Source organism: Cetorhinus maximus, chromosome 10 (assembly GCF_964194155.1).
Source record: "Cetorhinus maximus chromosome 10, sCetMax3.hap1.1, whole genome shotgun sequence".
NCBI lineage: Eukaryota > Metazoa > Chordata > Chondrichthyes > Lamniformes > Cetorhinidae > Cetorhinus > Cetorhinus maximus.
This window is the reverse complement of record NC_135888.1, coordinates 19103153-19124653: the sequence shown is the minus strand read 5'-3', so window position 1 is coordinate 19124653 and position 21501 is coordinate 19103153. Positions and strand designations below refer to the sequence as shown.

At 43.5% G+C, this 21501-nt stretch overlaps 1 protein-coding gene across 1 annotated transcript in view; it reads right to left on the bottom strand.

Moving 5' to 3' along the window:
• Nucleotides 1–12458: 12458 nt before the first annotated feature.
• kcnt1b (potassium sodium-activated channel subfamily T member 1b) overlaps nucleotides 12459–21501 on the bottom strand; it is a 226744-nt gene continuing 217701 nt past the window's right edge. The window contains exons 28-29 of the mRNA XM_078551275.1: nucleotides 18273–18357; nucleotides 12459–15497 (exon numbers count right to left, since the gene is read on the bottom strand). Of these exons, the coding sequence (XP_078407401.1) occupies nucleotides 15380–15497; nucleotides 18273–18357 (203 nt within the window). The 3' untranslated portion in view covers nucleotides 12459–15379. The remainder of the gene's footprint in view (nucleotides 15498–18272; nucleotides 18358–21501) is intronic.

Sequence of the window (21501 nt, the reverse complement as noted above, 5' to 3'; positions counted from 1 at the left end):
CATGGAGCTGCCCTGCATTCCAAGACCTTTGCATGGCATGTGGTATAAAAGGACATTGGGCTCACCTATGCAGGAAATTTGGTTCCGGAGGTGTGACCAGAGGTTACAATAAGACACAACCAAACAAAAAGTATGTGCAACATGCTGGCAGCAACAACAGGGAGCATGCGCACAGAGGAGAAGCTTAAGAATGAGTTGGATGACATGGAGCAAAGCAGCATTATCTGTCCCGTGCATCCGCACATTGACTGGTGTACTTCTATCACATGCGTACTGAGTAAAGATGGCACAATCCAGGTATGCTTCGCCCCAAGATGTCTAAACCTTGCTCTAAAGGGATGCCCACACAAGATCCCAACATTAGAGGAATTGAATGCAAAATTCACAGGAGCAAAGTTTTTCTCCAAGTTGGTTGCCAAACATGGATATTGGTCGGTTCATTTGGCAGAGGGACCTCAGGAATTCACTACTTTCAGGATGCCATTGGGAAGACACTGCTTCCAGAAATTACCTTTTGGTTTATCCATCAGTCAGGATCTGTTAATGCAGCATATGGATGGAATTACAGAAAGTATCCCTGGGCGTGTGTGCATCGCTGATGATATTGTGTTGACGGGCGGAACCAAAAGAGATCATGACCAAAATCTACGCTCTCTAATGGCAATGGCTGGTCTATTTAATCCAGTTCCCGGATCCGACCTGACCCAGGCAAACTCGAAGAGGCATGGCACATGCCTACTACCCAGGACAAAGAGGACTTGCAGAGATGTCTCAGATTTTTTAACTTCTTAGCACCATACAAACCCAACTTTGCTTATAAAGCATCATCACTAAGAGAGCTCTTAAGGAAGAATGTTCCATATGGAATGCAGGAGGGCCATCAACATGTGTTAGAGTCACTTCAACAGCCATTGTCAGAAGAGATGTGTTCTGACAGTCTTAAAGTTCGATGCAGCTAAAAAAGGGTTAGGAGCATGCATTATGCAGGATGCGAAACCAATTGCATTTGGCTCCAAAAGTCTATCACAAGCACAATCCAATTATTCGAACATAGGGTGTGAGGAACCCGTTTTTGGAAAAATTGAAGGACATTGAATTTTGGACATTATCCTTCCTGAATTACTTTTAAAAGTTTGCAATGTTAATTCAGGGCTGTGAATATGTCATTCTTTAAGAAACCATGGGTCAAGATAGATGTCCAGCAAGGAACACCTGGAGAGGGAAGAGATATTTTATATATCTAAATTAACAAAGAGCTTCTGTTGCCAGGCTAAAGACTCTTGCTGAGTGGTTAAAACACCTGGCCTATGAGAAGTATTTTCTGAACGTGTTAGGCTTTAAAACTCCAAGGCAGTGTGTGCTGGTGTGCCTCAGAAGCAGGCTGCAAGAAGACTATCTTTCTCTCTCTCTCTGCCCCACCTTTGTGTTAAACTTTCCTCAAAAACATCTCATTAGAATAACTTATCTGTTTTATTTTGAAAGCTGCAAAGTTGTGATAAGTAAGAGTCATCAAGGTCAGTTTCACCAAAAAAATCCACCTGAACGGACTTCCAGATCTATTGTGACCAGAATTTTGTTAGATCAACAGCGACAAGATCTCTTTGAATTTAATCCTTTTAAAGAAACATTCCCATACTCCAACCTCTGCAGGGGACTCTGTTTTGTCCTGTTTTGTGTTTGTATGTGAGTGTATGGAGGTTCAAATATTTTATTTTAGAAAAAGGGAAAATTGTTGCACTTCTAAACTACAACTTGTATGTTAACAAGTTTATTAACTTGTTTATTAAAAAGCAGTTTGTTTTATAATAAATCAATATTTTTTCTGTTTACTGAAAGAAACCTGGTTATAGTCTTTTTATGCTGGGAATAACAGTATAAAAGGATAACAATTGGCCAGTTTTGTGGGTGAATTAAATATTTAAACTATCGTTATGATCTGTAGAGAAGTGGGTCTAGAATTAACTGCATTCATCCTATTTCGGTGCGTAGCAAGAGCGTGAGACACTTGCTCTGGTATTCAGTATCACAAGATTCCACACATACCTATTTGGTGAATGATTATTTGTGGAAACTGATTGCAAACCATTAGAAATGATTTGGCGCAAATGACTGACAAGTGCACCACCCAGACTACAACGACTTCTGATTAAAATACAGGGTTATGACTTTATGTCTGTCACAAACCAGATAGCAAAATAGTTACTTCAGACTTACTGAGCGGGTGACAAAATCCAAAAAAGACTGCGGATATTTGGCTCGATCTACTAGGAGATGGTGTCGGCATTGAAGAAGGAGCTGTACTCAATGCTGATTTGATGAGTTCTGGCCAACAAAAATGCAACCAACTTCAGGAAGCAACAGCAAAAGATCCACAGCTGAAGGTGTTATGGAGAGTCATTGAAGAAGCCGGCCTGAAATGATAGAAGAAGTGCCAGACACCCTCAGGTGTTTTTGGCCATATAGGGATGAACTGAGTATTTCAAAAGGCGTGATTTTCAAAGGAAAGCACATGCTTGTATCTGAAGCCCTTTACCAAGACATATTGTCACAGTTACACTAGGGGCATATGGATATAGAGCAAACAAGGCTCCTGACAAGAGAAAAGCAAAATACTGAGGATGCTGGCAATCGGAAACAAAGGGCAGAATTTTGCTGTTGGTGAGTGGGCTCGGCGGGGGTTGGCGGGGATGGTCAGGAAGCTGACCGCCGCCCGTGATTGGCACTGCCCTGCGATTTCATGCTGGCCCCCCCCAGTGAGAAATGCGAATGGCAGCACTGAGCGCTGCCTGTGTGGGGGTGGGGGGGGAGGAGGGGGGGGAGGGGATGGGGGAGTGGGGTGGGTGGTGGGGGTGGGGGAGTGGTGGGGGGGTGGGGGAGTGTGGTGGGGGGAGTGGGGTGGGGGGGAGGAGAGGGTGGGGGAGGGTGGAGGGGGTGGGGTGGAGGAGGTGGGGGGGGTGGAGGATTGGGGAGGGGGTGGGGGGGTGGAGGATTGGGGAGGGTGGGGGGGGAGGAGGGGGTGGAGGATTGGGGGAGAAAGGAGTGGGGGATTGGGGGAGGGTGGGGGGGTGGAGGGGGTGGGGGAGGGTGGAAGGGGTGGAGGGGGGTGGGGGTGTGGAGGGGGATGGGGGGGTGGGTGGGGGAGTGGGGGGGTGTGGGGTGGGCGGGGGGTTGGGGGGTGGGGTGGTGGTGGTGGGGGGAGCAGGCCGAGCACGAACTTCACACATGCGTGAGAGTGAGCACTTCATAATCTCCCTGAGGCACAGAGCTGCCTCAGGGAGATGAAGAGATATTAAAAAAAACAAAAATGTAATAAAACATGTCCCCTCGTGTGACTCTGTCACATGAGCAGGGACATGTTATTAATGATAAAGTAAAGTTTTTATTTTATTTTTATTTGCTTTTGGAAACCTCATCCCGCCTGTGGATGAGGTTTTCAAAAAATGCGAAGGCCGTTTGGCCTTCTCGCACGCCCTCCAACTGTTAGGTTGGATGAGCAGCGAAAGATTTATGTTAATTGATAACTTAGTGGCCTTAACAGGCCTTTTAATTGTTGGCGGGCGCACTGCTGGCTCTGGCGCATGCCCACTGACTGAACTATCACGCTACTGCGCGTTAACGTTGGCACGCTTCGCCAACATCAACACGCTTCACTTCAGGCTCGAACGGGTCGGGCATGCGCCCGCCCACTGAGTGAAAATTTCTGCCCAAGTACAGAAAACGCTGGAAAAACTCAGCAGGCCTGGCAGCATCTGTAGAGAGAGAAACAGAGTTAACATTTTGAGCCCTTAAGACTCTCCTTCAGAGCTAAACAGAAGTAGGAAAATGAAGGATTTTATAGGATGTGTAAGGGTGGGTGGAGCAGGTGAAGCAAGATAGAAGGTCAGTAATATATGGGGGCTAAGGAGAGATTGACAAAGATGTCATGGACACAAGACAAATGGAGTGTGAATGGTAGTGTTAAAGACTAAAGAAGGTGCTGATAGTGGCATAAAGGTAAGAAAGCAGAATGTGTTAATGGCTGAACAAGGGTCAGCGCTCTGAAAAAACAACATGGAAACAAGTGACAGATGGCCTTGTGTGGGGTGGTGGGAGGGGCAGGGGAGAGGGTGGAGGTGATTGGAGAAAAAGGATGAAAAATATATAAATAAATGAATAAAAATAAGTAAATAATAAAAAAACTACATTTGAAAAAAAGATTAAAAAAGGGGTGAAGGTGGAAGAGAGAGTTCATGATCTGAAGTTATTGAACTCAATGTTAAGTCTGGAAGGCTGTAAAGTGCCTAGTCGGAAGATGAGGTGCTGTTCCTCCAGTTTGCATTGAGCTTCACTGGAACATAGCAGCAGGTCAAGGATGGACATGTGGGCATGAGAGCAGGGTGGAGTGTTGAAATGGCAAGTGACAGGGAGGTCTGGGTCATACTTGTGGACAGACCAAAGGTGTTCCGCAAAGCAGTCACCCAGTTTGCGTTTGGTCTCCCTGATGTAGGGGAGACTGCATTGGGAGCAACGAATGCAGTAGACTAAATTGAAGGAGGTGCAAGTGAAATGCTGCTTCACCTGAAAGGAGTGTTTGGGCCCTTGGACTATTTGGAGGGAAAAGGTAAAGGGGCAGGTGTTGCACCTTCTGCAATTGCATGGGAAGGTGCCGTGGGAAGGGGATGACATGCTGGGGTGATGGAAGAGTGGACCAGGGTGTCCCGGAGGGAACAGTCTCTTTGGAATGCTGACAGACGTGATGAGGGGAAGATGTGTTTGGTGGTGGCATCATGCTGGAGTTGGCGGTAATGGTAGAGGGTGACCCTTTGAATGTGGAGGCTGGTGGGATGAAAAGTGAGGACAAGGGGGACCCTGTCATGGTTCTGAGAGGGAGGGGAAGGGGTGAGGGCAGAGGTGTGGGAGATGGGTCGGACACGGCTGAGGGCCCTGTCAATCACAGTGAGGGGGTGGGGGAATCCTCAGTTAAGGAAGAAGGAAGACATGTTAGAAGCACCGTTTTGGAAGGTGGCAACATCAGAACAGATGCAATGGAGGCGAAGGAACTGAGAGAATGGGATGGAGTTCTTATAAGAAGCAGGGGTTGAGGAGTTGTAGTCGAGGTAGCTGTTGGAGTCAGTGGGCTTGTAATGAATGTTGGTGGACAGTCTATCACCAGAAATGGAGACAGAGTGGTCAAGGAAGGGAAGGGTCAGAGATGTACAATGTGAAGTCAAGAACACCAAAGTAATAAGTCTAGATCTCAGGGAGGTCATACCATCATGAGATCGGGAAGGACCAGTAAGCCATCCATATGTTATACAGTCTCTTAAACTCTTAAACAGAGACCTATTTTAGAGTAGATCATTTTTGCAACCACCCTACTGTGCATGTATTTTTACCCTGAATGTATGTAATGTTACTTTGGAAAAAAAGGGGGATGCTGCAATATCACTTTAAAGGAGAATGAAAATGAACAAGTAACCAGGATGTAAAGCAGCATGTGACCAGCAGCTAGTAGCATGTGTAGGAATTGTAGTTGTCCTGTCCCTGTGAGTAATGGTTGCAGAATCCATAGAGTAGATCCGTTTGCTGAGCCATTCTGTATTGTACCTTCAAATAAACTGAAGCTATGCATTGTTTACCAAGTCCTGTGTGTGAGATTGGTGAGTTTGTGTAAAGTAGACATAGAAACACAACAACCAACACCACCAAAACTAGATTACCTTCTCCTTCAAAATATTGGAAGCACTAAGCAGGTTAGGAAGCATGTGCAGCGAGAACTGCCAAAATGTTTCAGGAACTAACTCTGCTGAGTATCAATTTCTATTTTTACTTCAGTTTTCCAACATTTAGAGTCTGCTTTTTGTGAAGCACTTGTGACAACCTGAGTCATGCAAGTGCATGTTTTTTCCTTTCTTACAATACATGCTGTAATTTAAAAAAAAACGAAGAGAACTAATTAAAGTTAAACAGGAGAACTGAATTAATACCAGTTGTGAAAAGCAGAATAATGTCATATGGTTCACTGGACGGTATGATAAGGAAATTATTTTGCAGTTCTAAAGCCAAGTTATCAAAAACATGTATCTAGTCTAATAATATATTACAAATCATTTCAGTGCTTGTGCCCAGTCAGGAAATTCTGGCATTTTTAAAATTCATTCATGGGATGTGGGCTTCGCTGGCTGGGCCAGCATTTATTGCCCATCCCTAGTTGCCCTTGAGAAGGTGTTGGTCAGCTGCCTTCTTGAACCGCTGCAGCCCATGTGGTGTAGGTACACCCACAGTGCTGTTAGGAAGGGGGTTCCAGGATTTTGACCCAGCGACAGTGAAGGAACGGCGATATATTTCCAAGTCAGGATGGTGAGTGGCTTAGAGGGGAACTTCCAGGTGGTGGTGTTCCCAACTATCTGCTGCCTTTGTCCTTCTAGATGGTAGTGGTCGTGGGTTATGAAAATGCTGTCTAAGGAGCCTTGGTAAATTCCTGCAATGCATCTTGTAGATGGTGTACACTGCTGCTACTGTGCGTTGGTGGTAGAGGGAGTGAATGTTTGTGGATGTGGTGCCAATTAAGTGAGCTGCTTTGCCCTGGACGGTGTCAAGCTTCTTCAGTGTTGTGGGAGCTGCACTCATCCAGACAAGTGGAGAGTATTCCATCAGACTCCTGACTTGTGCCTGGTAGATGGTGGACAGGCTTTGGGGAGTCAAGGAGGTGAGTTACTCGTCACAGGATTCCTAGCCTCTGACCTGCCCTTGTAGCCACAATATTTATATGGCTAGTCCAGTTCAGTTTCTGGTCAATAGTAACGCCCAGGATGTTGATAATGGGGAATTCAGTGTTGGTAATGCCCCCACCACTTTCCAGTGTCCTCTGTCCCCTCCCTTTCTCCATTTTCCTTTGCCCCATTTGCCCTTTCCCTCTTTCTCTTTCCCACATCCTTTCCCATTCATCCTTTCCTTCTGTACAAACTTTCTCCTTCAACCCCCTTCATCACTGAACATATAGGGGTGATGGTTGGATTCTCTCTTGTTGGAGATGGTCATTGCCTGACACTTGTGTGGTGTGAGTGTTACTTGCCACTTATCAGCCCAAGCCTGGATATTGTCCAGTCTTGCTGCATTTGGACATGGACTGCTTCAGCATTTGAGGAGTCACGAATGGTGCTGAACATTGTGCAATCATCAGTGAACATCCCCACTTCTGACCTTATGATGGAAGGAAGGTCATTGATGAAGCAGCTGAAGATGGTTGGGCCGAGGACACTACCCTGAGGAACTCCCGCAGTGATGTCCTGGAGCTGAGATGATTGACCTCCAACAACCACAACCATCTTCCTTTTGTGCCATGTATGCCTCCAACTAGTGGAGAGTTTTCCCCCTGATTCCCACTGACACCAGTTTTGCTAGGGCTCCTTGATGCCACACTCAGTCAAATGCTGCCTTGATGTCAAGGGCAGTCACTCTCACCTCACCTCAGGAGTTCAGCTCTTTTGTCCATGTTTGAACAAAGGCTGTAATGAGGTCAGGAGCTGAGTGACCCTGGCGGAACCCAAACTGGGTGTCAGTGAGCAGGTTATTGCTAAGCAAGTGCCGCTTGATAGCACTGTTGATGGCCCCTTCCATTACTTTACTAATGATCAAGAGTAGACTGATGGGGGCGGTAATTGGCCGGGTTGGATTTGTCGGGCTTTTTGTGTACAGGACATACCTGGGCAATTTTCCACTTAGTCAGGTAGATGCCAGTTTTGTAGCTGTACTGGAACAGCTTGGCTCGGGGCGTGGGAAGCTCTGGAGCACAAGTCTTCAGTACTATTGCCGGAATGTTGTCAGTTGCCTTGGCAGTATCCACTCGTTTCTTGATATCACGTGGAGTGAATCGAATTGGCTGAAGACTGGCATCTGTGATGCTGGGGACCTCTGGAGGAGGCAAAGATGGGTCATCCATTATGCACTTCTGGCTGAAGATTGTAGCAAATGCCTTATCTTTGCACTGATGTGCTGGGCTCCTCCATCATTGAGGATGGGGATATTTGTGGAGCCTCCCCCTCCAGTGAGTTGCTTAATTGTCCTCCACCATTCACAGCTGGATGTAACAGGACTGCAGAGCTTAGATCTGATCCTTTGGTTGTGGGATCGCTTAGCCCTGTCTATGACTTGCTGTTTGGCACACAAGTAGTCCCGTGTTATAGCTTCACCAGGTTGGCAACTCATTTTCAGGTATGCCTGGTGCTGCTCCTGGCATGCCTTCCTGCACTCTTCCCCTGGCTTGATGGTAATGGTAGAGTGAGGGATATGAGGCTACAGATTGTGTTTGTAGTACAATTCTGCAGCTGTTGATGGGACCACAGTGCCATCATGGATGCCCAGTCTTGAGTTGCTAGATCTGTTCAAAATCTATCCCATTTAGCACAGTGGTAGTGCCACACAACACAATGGAGGGTATCCTCAATGTGGAGTTGGGACTTTGTCTCAGTAATGACTGTGCAGTGGTTACTCCTACCAATACTGTCATGGACAGATGCATCTGTGGCAGGCAGGTTGGTGAGGATGAGGTCAAGCATGTTTTTCCCTCACCACCTGCCACAGGCCCAGTCTAGCAGCTATGCCATTTAGGACTCAGCCAGCAGGAGGTTTCCTTGCCCACGTTTGGCCTGATGCTATGAGACTTCATGGGGTCCAGAGTCAATCTTGAGGGCAACTCCCTTCTGACTGTACTTCCACCTCTGCTGGGCCAGTGGCACAGGACATACCCAGGGATGATGATGTCTGGGACATTTTCCTGTAAGGTATGATTCCGTGAGGATGACTATGTCAGGCTGTTGCTTGACTAGTCTGTGAGACAGCTCTCCCAATTTTGGCACTAGCCCCCAGATGCTAGTAAGGAGGACTTCGCAGGGTTGACAGGGCTGAGAGTGCTGTTGTTATCCCCAGTGCCAGGTGGTCCATCCAGTTTCATTCCTTTTTTGTTAAGACAGGCCATTTAAGAGCCAACCACATTGCTGTGAGTCTGGAGTCACACATAGGCCAGACCAGGTGACAGATTAGTTTTTGCAACAATTAGCCAGATTTTTATTGAATTCAGATTTCAGCATCTGCTATGGCAGGATTTGAACCTGGATCACTAGTCCAGCAACAGTACCACTACACCATCACCTCCCCCTTGAACATTGGCAAGTGCTACAAAGGAGTGGGTCAGGGAACAGATGACAGAAACAGAGAAAAGATGAGGCAAGGGACAAATGGAATTGGGAAAGGAAAGGGGAAATGGGTGGGGTATGGGTGAGGGCAATGAAGAAGGGTAAGGGTGGAGGCGGAGGGAAGGGGGGGTTTGAAGGAGAAAGTTTGTGCACAGGGAAGGGATGAATGGGAAAGGATATGGGAAAGGGAAAGAGGAAAAGGGCAAATGAGGCAAAGGAAAATGGAGAAAGGGAGGGGACAGAGGAAACTGGAAAGTGGTGGGGGCACATGGAACGTGTGGGGGAAGAGAAAGGTTGGGTGAGGGGGAAAGGGGAATGGCTCCAATCCTGATGTATTTAATGAATGAAAATTCATTGGTAAAAATGTTAGTTTTCTGTTTTAGCCCATCTCCCATTCTCTATCTCTCCATATTTCCTTGCCCTTTTCCAATAGTTTGACTTTATCTTCTTTCCTCACCAACATTCCAAGTCATCTTGTATTCTTTATATTTTGGTTTTACACAAATATCCTATTTTTGTTTGTAAAAAGTATCAACCAATTAAAAAGATTTAGTTTGACTATTACTTTTTAACGGAGACAATAAAAGCTGGATCAAATGTTTTTTTTGTTGTCCATCCCTAATTACCCTTGAACTGCTGGCTCACTGGGCCATTTCAGGGGGTAGTTAAAAGTCAACCACATTGCTGTGGGCCTGGAGTCACATGTAGGCCAGACCAGGTAAGGATGGCAGATTTTCTTCCCTAAAGGACATTAGTGAACCAGATGGGTTTTTATAACAATCAACAATAGTTTCCTGGTCACCATTATTGATATTGCTTTTAATTTCAGATTTGTTAATTGAATTTAATTCTTACTTAATCTTAGTTGTCTCTCAAGGTTGTTAAGTAATAGTCTAAATAAAAAAAAACTTTTTTCTTTCATTCATTCATAGGACATGGGCATTGCTGATGAGGCAGCATTTATTGCTCATCCATAATTGCCCTTGAGAAGGTGGTGGTGAGCTGCCATCTTGAACTGCTGCAGTCCACATGGTGTAGGTACACCTGCTGTACTGTTAGGGAGGGAGTTTCATGATTTTGACTCAGCGACAGTGAAGGAACGGCGATATATTTCCAAACCAGGATGGTGAGTGGCTTGGAGGGGAACTTCCAGGTGTTGGTGTTCCTATGTGTCTGCTGCCCTTGTCCTTCTAGATGGTTGGAGTTGTGGGTTTGGAAGGTGCTGTCTAAGGAGCCTTGGTGAGTTCCTGCAATGCAACTTGTAGATGGTACACACTGCTGCCACTGTGCATCAGTGGTGGAGGGAGTAAATGTTTGTGGAAGGAGTGCCAATCAAGTGGGTTGCTTTGTCCTGGATGGTGCCGAGCTTCTTGAGTGTTGTTGGAGCTGCACTCATCCAGGCTAGTGGGAAGAATTCCATCACACTCCTGACTTGCACCTTGTAGATGATGGGCAGACTTTGGGGAGTCAGGAATTGAGTTACTCGCCACAGGATTCCAGGTGGAGGGAGTAAATGTTTGTGGAAGGAGTGCCGATCAAGTGGGCTGCTTTGTCCTGGATGGTGCCGAGCTTCTTGAGTGTTGTTGGAGCTGCACTCATCCAGGCTAGTGGGAAGAATTCCATCACACTCCTGACTTGCACCTTGTAGATGTTGGGCAGACTTTGGGGAGTCAGGAATTGAGTTACTCGCCACAGGATTCCTAGCCTCTGACCTGCTCTTGTAGCCACAGTATTTATATAACCAGCCCAGTTCAGTTTCTGGTCAATGATAACTCTCAGGATTTTGACTGTGGGGGATTCAGTGATGCTAATGCCACTGACTGTGAAGGAGCAATGGTTGGATTCTCTCTTGCTGGAGATGGTCATTGTTTGACACTTGTCTGGCACGAATTTACTTAGCACTTGTCAGCCCAAGTCTGGATATTGTCCAGGTCTTGCTGCATTTGGACATGGGCTGCTTCAGTATCTGAGGAGTCACGAATGGTGCTGAATGGTGCAATCATCAGTGAACATCCCCACTTCTAACCTCATGATGGAAGGAAGGTCATTGATGAAGCAGCTGAAGATGGTTGGGCCTAGGGCACTACCCTGAGGAACTCCTGCAATGATGTCCTGGAGCTGAGAAGATTGACCTCCAACAACCACAACCATCTTCTTTTATGCTAGGTATGACTCCAAACACATGGATGGGTTTTTGAAAATATGGCAATGAATGGAATACAAGTCAAATTTATTGAAATATATAAAATTCTGAGGGGGCTTGGGAGGGTAGATGCTGAAAGTATGTTTCCTATCATGAGGGAATCCAGAACAAGAAGGCACAGTTTAAAAATAAGGAGGTCTCCCATTTAAGATGGAGATGAGGATGAATTTCTTCTCTTAGGGTTGTTTGTCTTTGGAATTCTCTTCCACAGAGTGCAGTGGAGGCTGGGTCATTGAATAAATTCAAGGCCGGAGTTAGACAGATTTTCGATCTAAGAGAGTTCAGGGTTACTGGGATGGCATGCAGGCTGGAAAGTGGAATTAAGGCCACAATCAGATCAGCCATGATCTTATTGAATGGCGGAACAGACTCAATGGCCTGAATGACTTATTCTTGCTCCTAATCAGGCAACATATTACCAGATTGAACCCACCTATTTCTGAAACCCTGGTCACTCATCATATACGTATATTAAACACAGTAATTGTCAGGATCTTGCAAATCTGTCAGTCTGTTCCTTGTTCATGGGAATTGTTAGATCATCTGCAAGCGAGTGCTTTACCTGAGCCTACTCCTCCGTTTAGCATTCCCACAGTCTGCATTTTTGTTGTGACACTAATAACTGATAAGGGGAGCATTACAGACCACACTGTACCCTTCTCACTTGCCTGCCCAAAAGGAATAGCCACCTTCCCTGTGACCCCTACAACGAAGAAAGCCTGGAGTACCCAGGTTCCAACAACTCTAAGCTCCTCTCTGAGCCGCATGTCATCCTGACATGGCCAAATAATAACTTCTCCTTTATTGTTGCTGGGTATGAAATCCTGGAATCCCCTCCCTGACACAAGGGTTTAAGCAGTGTAATGAGAAAGGCCAACAACCCCCTTCTCCAGGCAATTAGGGATGGGCAATAAAAGCATCTTTGCCAACATTACTCCTTGATTTTGTAATGGGAGACAGTGTGATTCAAGGGAAATTATTTTATTTTGGATGGAGAGAATTTATAGATCTATGCAATAGGATTTGGGATAATTGTCACAAAATCCATCAATGTCACAATGACCAGACACTTTATTAAGAGTCAATCCAATGCTGCATGCAGCTATTTATTTATTTAATTTATTTTACATCCACGTGAAGCATAGACACTTTATTTTAAGAACTGTATAAAATCATGACATTCTTGCTTCAAAGCAATACTGTATAGTTCAGAAAACAAGATACAAGAGGAAGATGAACAGAATCTTCATAGAATCATAAAATAATGCAGCACAGGAGGCCATTCAGCCCATCGAGTCTGTGCCAGCTCTTTCAAAGAGCAATCCAATTAATCCCACTCCCCAGCTCTTTCTCCATATCCCCGCAATTTTAGTCTCATTCAAATATTTGGCCAATTCCCAATCGAAGGCTTCTGTTGACTCCTATCAGGCAGCGCATTCCAAACCCTAACCACCTGCTGCATGTTGCCTCTGATTCTTTTGCCAATGATCCTTTAATATTGTCCCATTACAACTGAAGAAAACTGGGAAGTGCACTGAGAGCTCACAGGCAATAGGTTTCATTTTCAGCAGATTTTTAATTCATAAATTATCAAAAAAGACATTAATTTGATAAGTTAACAGGTTATGAAAGTTTCATGTTAAAGAGTGGCATGCCACAATATTTGTTTTTAAAAACTGTTTTTTTTTTTAAATCCCCAACTGGTATTCTGTATTTTGAAAGGATTGGATTGCATGCTCCTAATCCAGTCTATCTCACCAGCTGCTTCAATTGTATCTGTCCCATTGCAATATATTAATTCAGAGTAGGGGAGGGGAACAAGCTTGGGGTTTGGGGCAACTGAAGCTCCCTGTACTATAGCCAAGCCAAGCCGATGGGTCTGACTGAGGTCTTGGAGCATTTTTAATGGTTTCCCTTTGTTCAGTTGTGAAACAAAATCATTAGTGTAATTTGTGGTTAGGCATGGCAGCCAACCAATGCATGCTAAAGTCTTACAGCTTCTTTAATTGACAACTTGCCCTTTGGTTTTAGATATGTACACTGGCACTTCTCACTGCTTATATACACAATGCTCAGTTTGAATTTGGCAGTGTTCTAGTAATACTTCTGACTCCTTCCATTGAATCTCTTACTTCATTGAACCAACGAAAGGCAAGTGCACTTCTGCCCAAGTAAATGTGTACAATTACAATTCCAACATCCTGCTGGTCTGTGAGGTCATTGTGAAGGCTCTGTGTTTATTTTAAAAATGTGGTAGTTCTTGGTTTGCTATGTTGCCACCAAAGACAGGTGCAGCAATGATAAATAGGTCCAGGTTCAATAGCGTGTACCATGATTGGATTGCATGCAAGCCGCACATGGTTTGTCATCGAACTTTCTCACTGTAGCTGAGGTGAGAATGGCTGCGGAAGGCACCCCAGTTTCCTCTGAAACCCAGATATGTCACTGCTCATGTACAATGTATGCATAACATGGCATGCAGGTGCAGGCCTGTTCATGTGAAGTGGCACGCAGAGTTTTGGGGGTGGGGGGAGGGGTAGGAATTGTGATAATTAAATGGCACAGAGAAGGTGGCATTGTAGAACGCATCTCCCTTGCATCGAAGCCTCAATGCATAAGGTACAACTTGTGAGCATGGTATGGGGGGGTAGGGGGCTTTATGTATTTTGGTAACTGGACTCTAATACACACTGGCTTGCCTGTTCTCTCTATTCATTCACTGGAAAAATAAACGTATCCATGTAATTCTGACTATTCTTAAAATCAGTTAATGTACTTTCAATAAACACCACAAACTCCAGCATTTCTTTGGAACTGTCACACGGTGGGGGGGCAGGGGGGCAAGACAGGTGAGAAAAAACTGGGCAGGCTGTATTTTGGGTTAGACCCAAAAAACTTATCTTTTGGATGTTGTTGCACCTGCTTTGTATTTCCAGTATTTTCTGCTTTTAATATCAGGCTTCCAGTACCTGTGGAGTTTCCCTTTACAACTACACAAAAAGAACAACGTGCAGATACCTTCTAAATATTGTACAGCCACATACTGACATGATTGCAGCACCTCTGTGGGAGGTGAGATATGATTACAGAGTAGATAAAAAAAATAAGTTCAGATAGATTGGGAAATGCCTTAACAGTCTGCAATTTAATTGATAAACCCCACCCCTCCTCTATTATATGTGCAAATTGTATACGGACTGATGAAGTGCACAGTTCACTGGCTCCCAGGTGCCATCTTCTGATTTGTCTACTCCAGATCTTCATCTGTGCTGCATCACTTCATAATGGCAATTGGAACCTGGTTCTGTGATCGGTTGAATTGAAAGCAACACATTAACGCTCAACACGCGGGTTAGAAAAACGTCTGACTGCACAAAATGCATCTGGGATGGCAATTCCTCCTGCACCTTGTGTTATGATAAGTGTACAAACACATTTAAAAACGACCTTGTAAGCATCTTGTCCCTTTGGCACCAAAGGTTCTTTACGAAGTGAGTTGATACAGCAACTTTGGCACATGAACATTGGAAGGCTTGGTGCTGTGTCTGCACATGTATCAGTGCTACAGGTGCAATCAGTAGAAAGCAGCAATGATGACTGTTCACCCACAGTTAAAATTGTCTCCAGTGTGCAGCGTGTCAATAAATAAAACATCTGCCGTGTATGTTAAACTGCACAAATCCCACTCTACATGATATAAAAATATATAAAACAGGCCCACTGTCTGGACCTGACCTTCTCCTTTATCTGCTGCTCCTGTTTGAGTCAGTCAGTCATTATTCAGGTGGTGCAGTCCCATTAAACCCAGTTGCGTTTCAAGGTCTGATCAGAGAATGAGGGTCTGTTTCAATTTGTAAACTTGTCATGTTCGGCTTCCGAAAACTTCAGGTCCCTTTCAGAACATCTTTGTTTCAAAATACTAAGCCACGTGCCCCAGTGCTTGGAGATGTTGAGTGACCTTGTGGACACAAAGAGTGGGTCTTCATTCTTACAGGCCCAACGTTCATAATTGTGTTTCATTCTTTGCCTCTTCATTAGAAGGGAAGAACCTATTTGAGCTGCTTTTCTGGCTATGGGAAGCATTTTGAACATTGGCCAACGGGTCTGAGCGTATCAGGTACCTAAATGAATGTACAACAATCCAGTTAGTAACAGTAAAATGCTTAATACAAGGCATTGAAACCTCCTGCATCTTCCGTCAAGCTAGTTGGCATTTAATGTGATGTAGAAAGTGTCAGGACTTGGCTTTAGGCAATTTGCATAATACCTTAGCAACTATGATGAGTTGTTAGCTTACTCCAGTCTCAGGCAAGCAATGAGCCTTGAAACTTTAAAATGGCCTCATTTACATAACCATTATTGAACTAATCAGAATTTATAGGAGTAGGAAAAGATCATTATCCCAACCAGCCTGCCCATTTCTAATAGACGTCTCTCATTATTTGCTTTCTAATTATATCCCTCAATCTCATCTATCCATTGATAAAACGAATTGCAAATTAGATACTATTTCCTTCAAAGGTCTTCATTGGTAACTTTCCATCAACCTATTACCATTGTGTAAAAAATGCTACTCTAGTCTCTAGCTTACTTATAAATTATTCATTTTAATTTGTGTCCCCCATATTTGAATCCTGTACCACAGCAAACAGTTTGTCAATCAACTTCAGTTTGGTTCTGTTGAATGCAATCTGAGTCTGAAGATTTTGAGCTCAAGTCCTAGTACCAGCAATTGAGCCCATGGACAGTGCCGAACTGAGGTGTCAGTTTAAACAGAGTGCAGCATTGTTGGAGGTGCCCTCATTTGAATGGGATATTAACCGAAGGACCTGTCTGCCTGTTCAGGCAGACGCCAGAGATCCCACATCACAATTATTACAATCATAAAACCATAGAAAAGTTACAGCACAGAAGGAGGCCATTCGGCCCATTTTGTCCATGCCAGTCCGAGGACACCCAGGTGCCCTTTCTAATCCCACCTTCCTGTACCCAGCCCATAGCCCTGAAGCTTATAGCACTTTAGGTGCAGATCCAGGTACTTTTTAAAAGAGTTTAAAGTTTCTGCCTCTACCACCAACTTGGGCAGCGAATTCCAGACACCCACTACCCTCTGCGTAAAAAAAGTTCTTCCTCATGTCCCCCCTACACCTTCTGCCACTTATCTTGAATCTATGTCCCTTGGTTCTAGAATTCTCCATCAAGGGAAACAATTTTATCCTGTCCACTCTATCTATTCCCCTCATATGAAGAAGAGCAAAAGGGAAATGTGGTAGTCAGCATTCATCCTTCAACTAACTCCAACAAAACTGGATTGACTGGTCATTTGCTGTTTCTGAGACTTGCTGTGTATAGATTAGCTGTTGCATTTGTCTACGTAATGATAATACCTACATTTCAAAAGTAACTCACGTAGGAATGTTTCAAGGACATGGCTCAAACCAGTGACATATCAAATGACTCAAAGAAAAGGGAAGCCAAATGTAAGGATCATAAGCCTGTTGGAAATGATTTACTCATCTGACTGACTGCTTTCGTGCATTTCTTGGCCTCCTTCCCTCCTCCTCCAAGCCTCAGCATCTTAGTTGCATCGCTCTCAAACTTTCCCTTGTCCACTTGTGAACATTTTGATCGCAACATTTTAGGTCACATTTTATTTGTTTAAATAACAATCACAAACTATTTTGACAGCTGATTCACTCAACCACTACGCCACTGCATTATCATAATTTTCTGTCCTTATTTTAATATCATTCTTTTGATTTTTATACCTTTATTTATTGTTAAATAACAAAACATGCTGGAATTTGGGAGGCAGTGTTAAGTTGGAACATAGGAGTTTCTCTGCACTACAGACTGAGGAGATGGGAGGTGACAAACTACAGTGCCACCACTGGCAGGAGGATGTAATTACAGCGTGACAAGTTTACATAGGCAGTTTCAATTATATATATATGGGCATGGGCATTTATAATAGCGGAAGATGATACAAAAACATGACCAAAAAAAATGACAACAGAGATCAAAATTTTACATCTTTAAATATGTTATGGACAGACAGTTCACATTTAGCCTCGTAGTGTCAGCCATGGCTCAGTATCAACAATCCCACTTCTTCATTCATTCACTCAAGCCCCCCTCCAGAGACTTGAGCACATAATCTTGTCAGGCACTTCAATGCAGTGCTGAGGGGGTGCTGCACTGTGGAAGGTGCTGTCTTTCAGATGAGACACTAAACCAAGTTCTTACATGCCCTATTAGGTGGGCATTAAAACAAATTGCAAGGCACCATTTGAGGAGGAGCAGGGGAGTTTCCCCTGTGTCTTGGCCAATATTTATTCTTCATCCAAAAATACTTAAACAAATTATCTGGTCATTAATCTCATTGCTGTTCATAAACGAGCTGCCATGTGTGTCTACATTGGAGCAATGACTGCAGCTTCAAAAGTGCTTGTAAAGCACCTTTGGGACATTCTGGAGATGTGAAAGGTGCTATATAAATGCAAGTTCTTTCTTAATATTTGTGAAATGGCAACAACATTTGGTGGAACGTAAGCCACAAATTTGGTGAGGGGGGAGGGGATACTTTAATGGGGACTGGGTATTTATATCGAAGGTGTTGGCGGAGGGATATTCGAATTCAAATATTTTGAGACTTTACCAAAATTATTTGACAAACATTTGTAACAGCTTGAAAGCAATCAACAATGAAGCACTCCAATGTTATGGTGTGACGAGTTACAAATCCTTTTGGATCTTTATTGGCGGGGTGGGTGGGGGTTGCTGGGGGGTTATGCCCAAAAAAAGTTCATTACAGAAGAACCTTTTCCTTTGCCAATGACCTCTAAGTGTTAATAACGCTGCATCTGCTAAATTGGTCAGAGTGTTTGGGTACATACACGATATCGTTCAGCTCCAGTCGAATGTCAGGAGGAGGGTTAATCAGAATGTAGGATAATGTATTCTGATGGTCGTTCATCTCGTCTGAAGAAAAGCGAAATTAGAATCAGATCAGAAAACCAATTGCAGTTAGGGAAAAAAAAACCCATTATCCTTTACAAAAATTCAGATATGTGCGGAATATCCTAAGAACCCACCCTAGACCTGTGCTCAGGGTCCATTGCATTTCCCCTTGGAGAGATTAGGAATAATTTGAGTCAGTCCCCTCTTGGCTGTTCAAAGGTTGTAGCAGCCTGTTTGAAGTTGCTCTGGCGGGAGCTGTTTCCCTTCCTCCCCCACCTGCCGCCACTGACACACAAGGAAATCCCTCCCGTCCAGCTTGAAAAAATTTGCCATTTCAAAAGAAAATACATTAAATTAAACAAAAGTGCTCAAACACATGTTCCTGTCACCATGAAGATTTTTGTCCGATATGGACACTTCTTAGACCGGGGTAAAACACGTTCGGTTCAGAGAGTCTGAAATTAATAAATCATAATAAAATCCAAATTCAAACGTTTCCACACGATGCGTGTGCTAACAGAAGAACAGGGGGCTTTTGTTTTTATAATACATACTATACTGTAGACCGACTCATTTAATTCCATTGAAGCTAAGTTTGCACCAGGACTGGCTCTATCCCTGTGTTTGCAACTCCCCGCTCTAAACCCTCCATGCAGAGAAGCCCCCTGATCAACAGGTGAAAATACCATTTACTCAATACAGGAAATGAGGGGAAAATGCACAAACCCCATATACAAACACCGACACAAATTGGTCAAAACTCTTTAGGGTACACTGTGCTTTGACTTTGTGCTTTACAAAATGACTACAGTTGACTCATGGTTTAAAAACATACTTGACCCACGCACTAATCAGGTCCCAGTCGCCACCCTTGTACACAAGTTTCAGTTCCAGCATAACATTTTCCTTTGAGCACTGTTGGTTTATTTAACCTAGTAACAGTGGCACACCATACATTTACAGTTCTCATCGTAATGATCTGCAGTTGTGGCAACAGTTCTGGAACTATATTGTCCAAATCAGCCAGAATTTTTATGAATCCTGATTAAGTGCAAAACCTAATGGGATGGTACTTGTATGTTTATGAGAGTTCAACTGCAGTACAAGATACATTTTGTTACAGTACACATCATTGAATAAACACCTCAAAGAGATGAACATTAACACAATTGTGAACAGTAAAGATATTTTATAACACACCTCATGCACTGTTATTCCCCCCACACCCCCCACTATTGATAACAGGTTCAGATGCATAACAGACTTTATATAATACTATCTACCTAATAATTGCAGCTCTTAAAGGACTTCTCTGTCTCATTTATGGCACTGATTAAGGATCAATAATATAAGTTCCCCCTTTCAGAATCAAAATCGAAGAGATATGAGCTTGACAGGTGTGTTATAAAAAGTTATCACACAACGAAACCACTTTGGAACCATACTGCTGACCCCAAAGTATTAGATTGTGCAATAGCATGATGTGAACACAAGGATACTAATCTCACTTAGACTGACCCTCACAGTTCATGGTGGTCACTCATGCAGACAGATAAGAAGCAATAAGATTTTATGCTTTTTCTGTGTTCTGTATGGAGAGATGGAAATTATGTTTCAACTCTTCGCTTTCTCTGAAACATTGGCGTAACTGATGGAACTAAGATAGGTATCCCAAAAGGGACTTGCCATTTCTCTGATGCATAAAAGCATAAACGAGGCATTGATTAGTTTATTTTGCAAAAAGGAAAAACAAAAGTGAATACAGACCAACAAATTTGATTGCAACATGACAGAAGGCTGGTTTTCCACATATGTGCCCCAAGTGTTTGAACAATCAGGTATCTCACCTGAAAAAAAACTGCTTGTCCAGCCTGTGTATTGCTACTCAGACTGCCATTTCAAGTGTAAGCTGTGTGAGGCCCAGCTCTGTGATTTTTCTACAGTTATTCCACAATAAATATAACACAGGCCACAAACTGAGCCACTGACACCTGGATATGAATCAGGCTGGTGTCAATGGCTGTGTATTTTGACAGTTTCTACGCTGTTTTATTTGCTAGTTCTGGACAGAAATCCTTATGATATATGATGATGAGTCACATGAGTATCACAGAGTCACATGAGCATCACAGCTCCCGGGGCATGTCTTTTGCCTGTCCTTTTTGCATTTTTTTTTTTCACTGAGAGCAGGGTACTGTGAAGTGCTCTGGAGATACACCTTATTCTGTGGACCTTGTGGGCTTCAGAAAATAATGCGACAAGCTAAATACTTTTTCTTCAGTGGAAAAGTGGCATCTGAAGAAAAAAGGAGCTAGGTTTCTCAAAATGGCAATCTTGTAACACAAATTAACTTATGGGGTGACATTAGTCGGTGAAGGACTTTGATGCTTTAGACGCAAAATGTTAATGAAAATTTTCCACGGGCTAATATTGTCTTCTAGACTTAGTTTGCTTCAATTCTTGCTGGGTGCTCTTTGTTAGCATTCTTTATAATATCTACTTAAAACTTAAGCCTAAAAAGATGCATTAATTAATGTTAAAACGAAGGAACATTTTGCTATGCCTTGCCGTCTGTAATGTGACAGCTCATCAAAAACAAAATATCCCAAGGTTGCATTTAAGAAATCATACAGGCTCTATTAATGAGTAATTCTAAATGAAACTTCATTTGTAAAGTTCCCTCCAGGGATGTAAAGGAGAAGAAAAATGAGTATCATTAATTAATTGGATCTTTTCATCAGTAACTGAACTTGTTTTTGAAGACCAGCCATAAATACAAAAATGTGTCTTGCATATGAATTTTAATAGGATTTTCGAACCTTTATTATCATGTGGAATTCTTACATCAGGGGCTCATTTCCCATTCTTCTCTGCATTAGGGACATTCATCCCGACTCCATTGAGAAGTCCCACTTGGTTTTTGGAACACACATGAACTGGAGATCTTCAGTGTCTGAGAGCTTTCTGCCAATCATTACATTCCAAAACGGACTACACTGGCAAAGCAATTCATTGGCTGGAAAGTGCTTGAGGCCATGAATGGTGCCATACAAAATTTGCTCCTTAATTCACTCTAATAGTTGAAAAATCACAGGTTGATGAGCACAAACATGGAAAAATCCAAGCATTTGTTCTCAATGAAATGCTTCTTGTTGACCTCTCTCA